This window comes from Arvicanthis niloticus, chromosome X (assembly GCF_011762505.2).
Source record: "Arvicanthis niloticus isolate mArvNil1 chromosome X, mArvNil1.pat.X, whole genome shotgun sequence".
Lineage (NCBI taxonomy): Eukaryota > Metazoa > Chordata > Mammalia > Rodentia > Muridae > Arvicanthis > Arvicanthis niloticus.
In genome coordinates this window covers 22,538,760-22,552,902 of record NC_047679.1, presented here as the reverse complement: position 1 = coordinate 22,552,902, position 14,143 = coordinate 22,538,760, and the positions used below count along the sequence as shown (strand labels likewise).

Below are 14,143 nucleotides of genomic sequence, written 5' to 3'. Positions count from 1 at the left end.
GTTCTTGATGACCAGTCTGCCCTCTGTACCTGGGGCTGACTTCTACCTTATTATTATTATTTTTTTACAGATACATATCTATTTATTCCCTTATCCCAATGCAAAGCAACTATCAATTAAGTACTGGCTGACTTGCTTTCTCCTACATTTTATAGCTGATGGACTCACACACTGATTCATAAGGACACTTCAAATGCCATGCCCTGTCTTCAGTTTTCCTTGGCTCTTTCAATTTTTCTCTCACATTCTATGGAATCCTCTCCTCTCCTCTGCTTTCCTCTCCCCTCCCTCCCCTCCTCTCCTTTCCTCCCTTCCCTTCCTTCCCCTCTCCTTTTCTTCCTCCTTACTCTCCCTCTCTCCCCTCTCAAAAACAGGTCTCCTGTATCCCAGGCTGGCCTTGAACTTGCTATGCAACTGAGAATGACCTTGATCTTCTGATCATCCAGCCTTCATCATTTGAGTGCTGGGATTATAGGCTTGCAATACCACACCCAGTTCACATGGTACTGGGGCTCCAACCCAGGGTTTTGTGCATGCTAGGCAAGCACTCTACGAACTAAGGTGTTTCCCCAAACCCTAAAATTTATTTTTTAATTTTTTTATTGTTTGAAAATTTTATCATTTCTCCTTTCCTCTTCTTCCCTCCCATATACTGCTACTTGCTCTCTTTCAAATTTATGACCTCTCTTTTCATTAATTGTTCTTACAAGTATGTATGTATATACATCCATTCCTAAATATAGTCTTGTATATTGTATATACATAATATAAATACATGGTATAATATGTACATATCTGTTCCTCTGAAATCATCTATTTATTGTTTATGCACATGTAACATTTCATCTCTTTTCCAATCCATGGTCTTTTTAAGAAAATTAAATTTTTTTTTTTTTTTTTTTTTTTTTACTTTTTAGATTTCTTTGGTTTCTTCAGCTGACAAAGAAAAACTTTTCTTCTGGTTCTACCAAGTGTTTTAGTTGGAGCAGTAGATAGATATGTATCTCTTGCATTCTGGAGATTGTTTGACCATGCCAGTGTCCAGTTAATGTTACTGAATTAGATTGAATTAATTTTAACTCCTTCTAGAATTTGTCTTCATAATTAAAATCTGGACATTTAAAACAGTTACAGTCTCTGTGTGGCATATATGTGTATGCATGTTTTACATGTGTGGAAGCCAGAAGTTGATGGTGGATATCTTCTTCAATCACATGCCACTGTACAACAATTTTTAAAAAGACAATCTCTCTCTAAACCTGGAACTCACTGATTCAGAAAGGCTGACGGGCTAGCAAGTCCCACAGATCTTTCTGTGTCAGCTTTCCCAGAGCTGGGAGAACAAACATGCATCACTGTACCCTGCTTCTATGTGGATGCTGGGGATGGAACTTGGGTCCTAATGTTTGTGCAGTAAGCACTTTACCCTCGCAAGTCATGTCACTAGCCCTAAAACATTTTAGTTATTGAAACCGGTACACTGGGATTTGATAAGTTATCTGACAGAACTAATCAATACTACTGATCTTTTTGGAAAAAAAAATTCTGTACATGGTAGACAGAAAGATTTAAATATTTATGGGAGACACCATGAATTTAGGAAGCTACCACGTGTTTACTGTGAGATTCTGAACAAGTCAATTACTGATCTTTTTAAAATTCAGTTTACCATAAAACCCATGTCACCTTAGAACACCTGTCTGCTCTGCTTCTGCTGTCTTTTGCCTTCCATATTTATGTTGGGTTCTGGGGATTGAACTCAGGTCCATAGGCTTGCCCAGCAAGTGCCTTTACCCACTGAGCCGTCTCGGTGGTCTCTAGCTTCATTTCTTGACACGAAAGAACCCTTTCTGTTGTCAGGAACCAGTTTTTCCTGTGGACAGGGGAGGCAGAAAGTACAGGACTCTTCTACTCCAAGCCCCTCATCTGTATAACCATTGCTCACTTGCCTTTGGAAGTACAGTTTTGAGACTCATGTCCAATTGTTCCTATACGGGACTAAGCCATAATGGTCACTTATTTTTGTCACTGTCCCTCCCCTTCCTGTTGTATACCTTTCTATTATACTTTTCTTTCCAGAGTATCCAAGGGGCACCTCCCAGTCTTTCTGAACTGAGACTGCTTTTGAGATAAGATGGTGAAATATTAGGAGGACGAAACATTTGTCCTACACAAGTCTCTAGATCACGATTCAGGGGACTTTATAAGTCTAGTCAAAGTATTTTGAGATTTTTCCTGGCTAATCCATGTGGGCTTCATATAATTGCAAGAGTTTTTCATAATGGGAGGAAGACAAAGAAGAGAGAAGGCAAGGTGATACAGGGGGAAGAGATGGGAGTTCTTTCCACAAGCCAAGACTGGCTGGTAACCTCTAGGAGCTCAAAGAACAAGGGGCAGATTCTCCTTTGGAGAATCCAAAGGCTCCAAAAGCACTTACCAATAGCTCAATTTTAGCCCCATAAGATTCCCTGTCGACTTCTGACTTCCAGAAGTGTAAGACAATACATCTAGGTTGTTTGAAATACTGAAGTTTGTGGGGTAGTTTCAACTCTTCATGTAGCCTGTGGTTAGCAGGCAGCAGCCCCCTTGGTGTGAACCCAGATGTCCCTTCGTCTCTCACACATTACATTTTACTTGAACTAAATAGAGAAAAGATGTGTAACAGAAGTATATTCCAACTAGAAATTTGCTTCAAATTTACTTCCAAGAATAGCAAAGTTAATAATAGATTTCTCTTACATACCCAAAGAATAAAGATCGGTGTGTCAGGACTGGAGTGTTGGAACTAGAGTTCTAAGCTAATCTTCTTGACCAGTGTTGCTTATTGGAAATATGATAGCCAAATAGGGCGTGTCTGATTTTCTGGTAGTTTTTAAAATAAGAAATAAATGAGTGAAACTAATTTCAGTAGCAGGTTTTATCCAGTGCTCTGGGTTATCATCTCGGCATGCAGTCAATTAAAATTCATTAGGGAGCTAGTTTCTATTATTTTTCCTCTATACTGAATCCCCAGATTCCAATAAATAGTTTTCATTTGCACCACTTCTCACCTTGGACTGGCTACATTTCAGGTACACAGTCACCGTCATATTTGATGTCATGGACACAATGAGTCCAGGGCATCTAAATACCCAATACCCAAAGGGCATAAAAATGTGCAAGGCAAGCCGAATTCTGATGCATCTAAGGAGGTTCATCCACAGCCAATGAATTATTTAGTAGATGAGTGGTTATCATCACCTGTAGACTAAACATCATTTGAGAGGCATAGAGTTTTCCAGGTCACACTATCATAACAGTGTTCCAATGAAAAAGAATTGGTACTTTCTTATTTTTTTTTGAGATAGGTTCTCAAAAACTCATTATGTGGCTACTAAGAATGACTACTAATGCTTGATCCTCCTGCATCTAACCCTCCCCCAGCACTGGGATTATAGTCATGCACCACCATGCCTGGTTTATTCCATGCTGGGGATCGAACCCAGAACTTCATGCATGCTAAGCAGCTAAGCAGGCACTTTCTCAACTGACCTACCTACATCCTTACCTCCCTCTTTGTGCTCTCTCTCCTCCTCCACTTCCTCCTCTTCTTCTTCCTCCTCCTCCTTTTCTTTTGTGTGTTTGTGTGTGTGTGTGTGTGTGTGTGTGTGTGTGTGTGTGTGTGTGTGTGTGTGTTTGAGACAAGTTTTCTCTGTATAAAAGACCTGGCTGCCCTGGAAATTGCTTTGCAGACCAGGCTACCCTCAAACTCACAGAGATCCACCTGTCTCTGCCTCCCAAGTGCTGGGCTTAAAGGTGTGCACCACCACCACCTAGCCCCCTTTTTTTCCTTTGCTTTTTATTAAAGAAAAAAAAATCCATTTGTGTACTAGCTATAGTTTTTTTTTTTTTTTAATATACACTTCAATGAAACATTAGGAAATGACTAGCCCATAGGCACACTTACCCCCCACTCCATGTGTACCTTGATTTTCTGCAAATGAGCCCGCTGAAGGTGGAGTCTGGAGCTAATTAAACATGGACCTGCCGACGTTCCCAACATGCCTACCACTTGACATTTGCAAACATATGGAGCAGATCATCAGCACAGCAGCCACCGACCCTGACACTGTAAAGCAATCACACTTCACATCTTGAAAAGTTCCGTACTGCAGAATCTTCACACAGATTCTTCAGGTTAATTTTGGGGGGAGGTTTGAAGGGGGGGTCTCTTCAGCTTTTAATTTAATTTGGTGGCACTTTGAAAGTGGATCTTCTGGAGGTCGGTTTCCCTGCTGCTAAAGAACTGTTAATCTAATCTCCACATAGCACTTGGTCTTTCTTAAGTGGCCTTTCTGACAAAACTCTCTCCAGTGTTCAAGGAAACTGTGATTGGAGCAAATTGCGTCTGCTTACATTTTTATCATGGGAAGGAAATTGAAACTTGCAACCATACATCCTAAGAACCTGGTTTGAGGGTTGTTCTGTTTGAACTTCAAAATCCCTTAATAATGTGCTGGATCCTGATGAAAGACTTTTAAATAAGTTAAACAAAGTCACCTCTAAGAAGCTGGAGCCAAACCAAGGGTTTCTCCTCTGCCCCTTCCTCCTCTCCCTAGAATCAGCACTAAAAAACCTCACTCAGCTGAGAAGGAGCCTGCTTCTCAGGTGACTTTGAGAAATACCTGGAGCTTGCTTTCTTTCTTTCTTTCTTTCTTTCTTTCTTTCTTTCTTTCTTTCTTTCTTTTTTTCATAAACTGTCCCAACTTGTATAGATGGTAGGGTCCAAGTTGTTACTGGCATCCTATAGAAGTCAGAGTTGCTGTTATACTTCCCACAGAACACAGGAGAGCCTGCCACACCAACAAATGATTAACTCATCCCAAAGGTTCTTGATTCTGCAGCACAGAGACCCTATACAGACATGCAAGGAAGAAGCAAGGCATCATGGTAGAGAAGGTGTGTGTGTGTGTGTGTGTGTGTGTGTGTGTGTGTTCTAGGGAGTCTTCCAGAAAAAGTTGCCCTGCTGCACCGTGGAGGATGCTGGGCCACATTGACTTAACTGTTTTTGTCTCTTTGGGCAAGTTACTCAGCCTAATCTTTTCACCCCTTCAAAACAGGGATCGCAACGATGACAATACCTTGAATACACAGGGACTAGGGACTTCTGGTGGATTAATGGGCTGAAAGTGTTTGGTCTACAAGACACACTATGCCTATGTGCTTTTACTGTGTTGCTTTGTAGCTCTCACAGGGAGATGTTTCAGGGCTCAGAAAAGCTCACGAATAGAAGGAAGTGGCAAAAAAACAAGGATGGGTTCAGCTATCTTTTTACCAACACGAACTTTCTGGTTCATCACCCCGAATCCAAAGGCAGCTAGAACAGGAGCCCAGCGAGGAGCTGCTTCAGTGCTCAACAAGAAATGCGAACATGCGCGCTCTGCATCCTCCTGGTTTTCTTCACTCCTCCCTAGCAAAACTAATGATCAGTGGGCGTCCTTCAGGGACAGTGGAAGACACTAAACTCACACATCTGTCTGCACCGGAGGTGGCTGCAGAACACCAAATCCCAAACACACCCACTGTCTGTGCGCCCAGCTCCCCTCTCCTCCTTATCCTCCAGACAAACTTAGCCAAGAGGGGAACAGAATCCACAGACCACCCGAGACTAAACCTTACTCAAGGGACGCAGGGAAGAAAGTTGTTGGGCACCGGGTCTGGTATCCTGGTTAAATGCATCTCAAGGAACACAGACACCTCAACCCCAGCACCTAGGTACCCCTTACATATGCAGGTCAACGAAAATCGGCTTCAAAGGAGAGTTCAGGCTAGGGAGCCAGGGTCAACGCAAACACTCACCTGGTCCCTACTCCACCTGCCACCCAGGGGAGCAGCAGAGGGAGCGCCAGGCCCCAGGGCGGCTGCATACTGGCCGGGGGGGTGGGATCCTTTCTTGTCCTGAGCCCCTCAGGACCTGGGACACAGAGAGGCCACCGCCTCTGTCTCTGCTTCGCTGGTTAGGACCTTGTTTTTGTGCGCAGCTGGCAGGCTCTGTTGCAGCCGGCGCAGAGGGGACAGCGGGGCTGGAGAGCTGGGAAACGCTTGGAGCTGTGAGTGGCTGGGGGCGCCCTGGCGAGTTACTCTGCTGGGTAAAGCGCTCCAGTGCTTTACCAGCGAGGGCGTGGCGGCTGAGCACATCTGCCTGGGACCGCCTCCAGGACGACCCACGAGCTCTCCACGCTCTTCTCTCACCCTTAACTCCTCCACGCACCCCCCCCCCCCCGGCCCCAGCTTCAATTCACTACAGGCTGTTCAGGGGCACCTCCAATTGCCATGCGTTTCAGGCTTGGGACAAGGGGTGTGAACTTTGAACTCCAGGGACTGGGAATTGAGAAGTCAACGCAGGACCACAGATGCAAGTTCAAAATCACACAGCAATCTCATTTCCATGAAGAGTTCATACTTGGCTAGGTTATTTTTCCACACAAGGCAAATCATAGGATGTTAGAGGTGGAAGGTCACCAGGTTCTGAACAAACCACATCATTTGGCAAGTGTCATCTTCTAGTCATTCACAACAGTTCAAACGTGACTCCAAGTGATATTGTAGTGTAGTAGCCATTGGCAACTTGACACAAAGAAGTCATCTGGAAGAATGAACCTTAATTGAGAAAATGCCTCCATCAAATAAACACTTCTTGGGGGATATTTTCTTGATTAATAAGTGGGAAGGTTCTGCCCACTGTGGGTGGTGCCACCCCTATACAGGTGATCCTAGAAGGGATGAGAGAGGTACCTGAACACCATTAAACAGTGTATCTGATTACCTTTACCTCCAGGTTCCTGCCTTGAGTTCTTCCCTTGACTTTCTTTCTGGATGAGTCAGGATGAGTAAGCCAAATGAACACCGTTTCCTCCCTCAGTTGCTTTTGGTCATGGGGTTTTCATCACAACCATAGAAGGCAAGCTAAGCCAGTAAACGTACTGTTTTCTGAGAATTCCCTCAGGTAGTGATGAGTTATCTATCCTGACTTGTACCAGAAGGGATACTGGTTCTTCTTATCCCCACATTCACACCCTTTGACTTCAAGCAGGCAGAGCCCATGACCCCACACCTCGACTTTGGACTCGGTCCAGTGATTTGCTTTGGCTAACGGTGTTTGAGCAGAGACACACTGTGCCAATTCCAAACCCATTCTAACTCCAGCCCACCGGTGCCTCTATTTGGGATATGAGAAGACCATGCCAGTTTGCTTGGTGGCCTGAGGAGGATGAGGAACCGGCCAAACACAGCTACCTATCTGGCCCAAAAGTAGACTTCCAACTCAAAGAAGAGCTGCTGATGGAGCTCTAAAGCCTCTGAACTAAGGTCAGCAGTGCAGACAAGCTACAGAGACTTGTCAGAATAGATTCTTTTCTTGGCTTTAAAATATTTTTAAGGGGCTGGAGAGATGGCCCAGGGGTTGGTTAAGAGCAGTTGCTGTTCTTCCATAGGATGAGTGCAGAACGAACAAAGAATTCCACCTTCCACCTAAGTCTAAGTAGGTGAACCTTTGAGTTTACTGAGTTTACTCAGGGAAGAATGGGGGAGCCAAGGCAATCATTGAAAAGTCCACTTTAGCGTGGGTGACAACTCGCAGAAGCTGCATCTCTGCTTCCGGTTCAACTTGTAGGAGGCTTCACCAAAGAGAGCCTCATCTTCCCAGCAATTGTTTACCTGTTTTGGTTTGTTTTGTTTTGAGACAGCCTCTCACTATGCAATCCTGGCTGTCCTGGAACTATGTAGACCACACTGTCCTCAAACTCAGAGATCTTAACTGCCTCTGCTTGAGTGCAGAGATTAAAGGTGCACATCAACACACCAGGCTTTGAGTACTCTCTTCTTTTCTTTTCTTTTTTTTATAGCTCTGGGGGTATTTGTGAATCTTATCGACTTCTGAGCTTGCGAAGGCTATACATTTATAAGATTGATTTTGTTTCTCCAGTTTTTTTCCTCTGTTCAGGAGCGAATGGTTCAACTGAGAGGAAATATAACTACGTATCAGGTTATGAACTCTACCCCTAAAATATCTTAAAGGAAATACAACACGTATTTTATCTTGGTGTGGGTTTTGCCACAGTCAGACACTGGGACAAGGATTTGAGTGGAAATACTTTGTTCTGGTGGCACTGGAGAAAATACTATGAGGTGTGCATCACATCACTGGAGATTCCTCCTGGGAGAACATGTGTCTCCAAGGATCTTATCGTAAAGTGAGGGAGTTGGAGTGGTTACACTCCATCCCTGTTCAGCCATGGCCTGACAGTGTGGCAGGGGCGACTCAGTCAGAGGACTGCAGATACTGGCTATTGACGGTCTGACTGGAAAAACAAGGTGGGGAGGGGCATGAACAAGATGCCACATTACCTGTTACCTAACCTAGAAATGCAATCGAGCTGAAAATTTTGAGTGTTTGCTCCCAAACATGCAGATACTGATTCCCCACTCAGCATCCACTCCTTCAGAGATAGCTCTTCTGAAAGTCTGATTACATGAGTAATCTAAGGTGCAGGGCTCATTTGTCCTTTTACACTGTCCAGTATAAAGGTCAAAGGAGCATCTTGCATTAATATTTAACTGTTAGTTTCTAGTTTCTGACAATGCTCCTTCCTTCCTTTTAATTCCTCCCTTCCTCCCTTCCTCCCTTCCTCCCTTCCTTCCTTTATTTTATTTTCCAAATTGAAGTTGTCTTCTTCAGGTTAAGCAGAGGTGGCTGGCCATCAGGGCAGATAGTTTCCAGGGACACAAGACACTTCTCAGCCAACCCACCTATTACTATTATTTCCTGGGAAAGCTTGGGCAAAGGAGCTATCAGGCCATATGAGGATCAGAGAAGGCACTTGGGGATGAAGTATTGGCAGGTGAGTTGTCAGATAGAAATTGTCACCTGGAGGCAAGTATTCTGAATAACCTCATTGGCACTGCTGACTTTGAAGAGAAAGTTGGCAACTGATCTTTAGGAGGCTGTATTCCATTCTACAAAGAGAAAATGATCTTTGATCAGAGTACCATAAAATCACATGTACCTTGCATAAGAATGTATCTTTTAATTAGTTCTCATATATCTCCCCTTTGAGGAACAAGTATGATGGAATATTTTTGTGTTTCCTGAACACACACACACACACACACACACAGAATCCAGCCCAGTGTTTTCAAACTTCATTGTTAGTGCAACTGACTGAGGGATCTCCTTGAAAGACAGGTACTGTTGTTAGGTGGGGGTAAGGTCCAACACTTTTTATAAAAATCTTCTAAAAGACATTTACTAGATGATCACATTTATGGTAGTGACAGATTGTCTAGACTGGTAGTTAGAAAACACAATGGCATCACATGGAAAGCTTTGCTACCACTGATGCCTGGGACACACCTCCAACGATTCTAATGCCTTGACTATGGCTTGGGTACAGAACTACTCAGAAAATCCTTGAGTGAGTCTAGTGAACAGCAAATGTTGAGTCCCACTGATATGATCCAGTGACCACATTTTATAGGTGAAACAACGTTAATGCTCTTGTCTCTCTAGTGCATAGTCTTTCCCCTCATACATCATGTGGTTTTCTTTCTTTTAATCACCATCTTTCTGTGTGTGTCTGTGATGTGTGTGTTCACATTTGTGTGTATAGATATGTGTGTGCTATAGCATGAGTGTAGAAGTTAGAGGACAGTCTGTTTGTTGTTTACTGATACTGATATGTATGCCATGCCAGCTGGTCCGGGAGCATGCAGAGAGTATCTTGTCTCTGCCTCTCATCTTACTATAGGACCCCTGAGATTATAGCTGTGCACTATTATACCTAGATTTATGTGAATTCTGGTTACTTGAACCCAGGTCCCCTTGTTTGGGCAGCAAGTGCTTTACTCACTGAGACATCTTCATAGCCCGTGCTTCCCTGGAACTAACTTATGTAGACCAGGCTGGCCTTGAACTTGCCTTTGCCTTCCAAGTGCTGGACTTACAGAGATAAGTCTGAATTACAGAGATTCCTGGACTATTCATGATGCTTTCTAAATCACCTTTCACCTTGAAGAAACCTTAAAATATCCCTCTCTTTGGTTTTTCAAGACAGGGTTCCTTTGTGTAGCCTTGGCTTTTTTGGAACTCCCTCTGTAGGCTAGGCTGGCCTCGAACTCAGAACTACCTCCCTTTGCCTCCTGAGTGCTGGGATTAAAGGCATGCTCCCCATCTTTTCATCTCTTCTTGTTGAGTGGGAGGAGTCAATGAAGAAGTGTATGCCAATGGGAGCCTGCTGACCTCTGTCTTGGAACATTTACACCTTGCACATGCATTGGATTGTTTTCCTTCTCGTGTCTGTGGTGGAAACCAGGTACCAATCACTTCACATGCCTTCCCTTCCTTTCTTCTCTTCTCTCCCCCCATCTTATCTTCTCTACTTTGCTTACTCAAGTGTATTTTGGGGTTCTCATTAAATGTTAGACTGTGTGATAGGCAGTGGGGACCACTTGGTGGAAATGTCCACTGGATAATCCCTGTTTCTCCATTTCCGTAGTGAAGTGAACTGAACCATTTAGCCTGTAGTTTATAGAATGTTTGGTCTTCTTCTTCTTCTTCTTCTTCTTCTTCTTCTTCTTCTTCTTCTTCTTCTTCTTCTTCTTCTTCTTCTTTTTTTAAAGCAATGATTATTACTTTTGGAGCAGAAGAAAATCTAAAGCAAGACGGAAAACAAAAAGAATGACACTTGAATCAATTTTCCTATCAAATTTCACTAGTTCTTAGAATGCTCTACTTGGTACATGAGGAAGAGGTGACTGATGCCTATGCAGTGATTGCTACATGATAGTTATTTTATTGAGAGTAGTGATTTGATGTTGACAACATCTACAGAAGGCAGCTATTACCACCCCAGTTTACAGGTGAGAAGTGTAAAATTTAAGGCATCTCAATACCTTACTTAAGATGACCTAGCAATGTAAGGTTATAAAGATGAGTTTTGGAACTCAGCTGTTAAAAGAGCACAGACTGCTTTTGCAGAACCCCTGGGTTTAGGTCCCAGGCCCAACATGATGGCTTATAGCCATCAGTAACTCCAGTTCCATGGGTACAGAACTCTCTTCTGGCCTCTGTGGGCAAGAGACATATATGTGATGTGTTTATGCACACACAGGCAAAATACTCATATGCATAAAATAAAGTAAATATAAAAAAGCAGAAAGAGGTTTGAGTTTTGAACTCCGACCTCACTGGAGATTAATCTTGCAACCTAATTTCACTCTTTTTGGGAGATGGAGTCTCAATGTGTAGCCAAGTACTACCTTGAATTCCTTTTGTAGCCCAGGCTGGCCTCAAACTCATAGAAAATCTCCTGTCTCAGTCAGAAACAGTAGATATTTGTTCTCATGTGCTGTAAAAAGAAAGAGTAGGATAATATTTTATGTACAGAGACGTATGTTCTAGTGAAAGAAAATATGGTATTTTTAGGGGACCCATGACTCTTTGGGTTTATCTAACCCATGGCCCTTAGGATACAAGCGGATAATGATAGCTAAGAATGGAGTCCAATAAAAAGTCAAAATGTTTTTTAAAACATTAAAATTATTTTGCAATCTTGTGTGCATGTGGCTATTATACATCTGTGTCTACATATTTGTGTGTGTCTATGTGTGTGTATGCTAGATGTCAACACTGGGTAGGTTTTTTTTCAATTACTCTCCACTTTTAATTTATTTACATATATTTATTTTATTTTAAATTTTACACACAATATAACCCCAACCACAGTTCCCCTTCCTCCACTCCTCCTAGCTCTCTCCTGCCATCTCCCTCAGAGCCACTCCCCCTCCATTTCCTCTTCAACAAAGAGCAGGCCTCCAAGAGAAGACACCCAAACAGGACAAGACAAGAAACCAAAAGAAAAGGCAAAAGCCCTCATATCGAGGATGGACAAAGCATATTTTTTTGACAAGTTCTCTTTCTCACTGAACATAGAGTTGAAAGACTCAGCTTGATGAGTGTTCCAGCAAGCTCCAGGGATCCCCTGTCTCTGCCTCTCCAGAGATGGGATTTTTGTATGCTACTGTGCATATTTTTCTTAAATGTTAGTGTGGGGGAAGCTCTTCACTGAACCACCTTCCCAAGACATGGTTTCTTTGTGTAGCCCTGGTTGTTCTAGAACTCACTCTGTAGATGAGGCTGGCCTTGAACTCAGAGATCCACCTGCCTTTGCCTCCAGAGTACTGAGATCAAAGTCATGGACCACCACTGCCTGGCTCCAACCTTTTCTTTTTTTTACTATTAAATAGAAAGATTTTCTTGTTTGTGAATGAATGAATTACTGCCTGGATGTTAGCTGTCTTGGTTTTGGACTGAATATGTAAGTTCTCAACTGAAGGCCCTCCATGGGCAATGCTTGCTTGGCCTTTGTCTTGGGGGATGTGAGCTGGTGGGTTACAGGCATAGTTTGTCCTGTATAATTACTCCATTCCTTGCTGTGCAGATACCTTGCTATTTTCCTGCTCAGAATTGAGTGTAGAAACTTGGGCTCCTGCTGCAAGGCTTGTCTGCCTGTGTTTTCCTGTGGAAATCCTATATGATGATCGATGACAGCTGGAGTCAGGCAACCTAGTTCTGACAAGTCTTAGTAAAGACTCTTAACCCAGAGTTACTTCAACTTGGTTTGGAAACATTTGCTTGAGAAATGGTCTGTGTGCTGTGCAAATTGGATCAACATCCTCACCCTTTAAAAACATTTAGACTATCAAAAGTTGTCAAAATTAAAAATCTCATAAAATATATTTCTACTTTCTAAAATTCCCATACATACCACATAGGCGCACTCATTCTTTTAGCTGACATTAATTGTCCCCTCTCTAATCCTGTGCTGGACACTGTTTGGGTGGGATATAAAGATGAATAAGATATAATCCCTTGCCCTGGGTTAGAGAAATGCAAACACATTATTAGAATTCATGGCATAAGTGTTAACAGAAGTACTTCAAGGTGCCTTGGAAACGAGGAAGGAAAAGGCTCAATCCTTTGTGTTTCATACATTTAAGTGTTTGTCCTCATTTTATCCTTCTCTTTCATAAACGATTTTCTAGCATGACTTCATTTAAAAAAGGAGAAAAATAGGAAATCCTGAAAATTGCCTTCTCTCAGGTAACTTGTGGCAAACATGTCCTGACACATAGAACTTGTGCCGCTCTTGAGCACAACAGACAGTTAGGGGAATCAGGATTTAGTCAAGGCCTCTGCCAACTTCCTTGACTTGAACAAGCCAGTTCACTTCTCCTTCTCTCTCTCTCTCTCTCTCTCTCTCTCTCTCTCTCTCTCTCTCTCTCACGATATACATATTTGTATACATATTTGCTAAGGATTCTGAATCAATAAACAGCTCCTTCCAAAATTCTGTGACTCTTCAGCTAAAAATGGAAGAACAATCAATCATGATCCCTTCAATTGTATTTAAAATCAGGCTGATTTCAGCAAGGAAGGAATGTTTATTTAGTGAATGAATGAATGAATGAACTTCCATGTTCAGTAGCCTCTCTAATCCCACTGAAGTAATGTCTTCAATAGTAGTTTGCAGCCGGGCATAGCGGTGCACACTTGTAATCCCAGTTTTCCGGATTGCCACAAGTTTGAAGCCAGCCTGGTCTATACGGCAACTTCTAAACAGCCAAGGTTACAGAGTGAGACCCTCTAACCCCCAACCCTGTCTCAGCCAAAATAGTGGTTTAATGGCACACATCGGTAGCTGCTCTGCAGGGATTAGACCAAAATGGATACACTGGCCCCACTGTTTATCTTCAGGAATGTGGAATTGAGGGACTTAAAGACAATAGTCATTCAGTCGTGGTATAAAGTTGTGATGGGAGAAGTACAAGGCATAAATGAACATAAGCTCAAGTCAGGGCAAGGAACTTGATGAGGAATCAGTAAGAGCAATGCCAATGTGTAAGCAAGGGGTGAATCTTAGAGACTGAGTGGCTGGGGATATATCAATATCTGCATCTCTACCTACACATCCATGTCTGTAGATGAATCTAGCTATAACCACACCTATACGTACAGAAAAATCTACATCTGTGACTATACTTATATACTATACTTATAGTTATCTCTACATAACTATCATGTCTGTTTGTATCAATGCCAATATTT

General features: G+C 42.7%; 1 protein-coding gene across 2 annotated transcripts in view; it reads right to left on the bottom strand.

Annotated features, from left to right (window-relative positions):
• The window catches only part of Egfl6 (EGF like domain multiple 6), a 57,704-nt gene extending 51,562 nt beyond the window's left edge, over positions 1 to 6,142 (bottom strand). For both annotated transcript variants that reach the window (XM_076918261.1, XM_034485501.2), the window contains exon 1: positions 5,839 to 6,142. In XM_076918261.1, coding sequence (XP_076774376.1) covers positions 5,839 to 5,906 — 68 coding nt within the window. In that variant the 5' untranslated portion in view covers positions 5,907 to 6,142. The remainder of the gene's footprint in view (positions 1 to 5,838) is intronic.
• Positions 6,143 to 14,143: the final 8,001 nt, after the last annotated feature.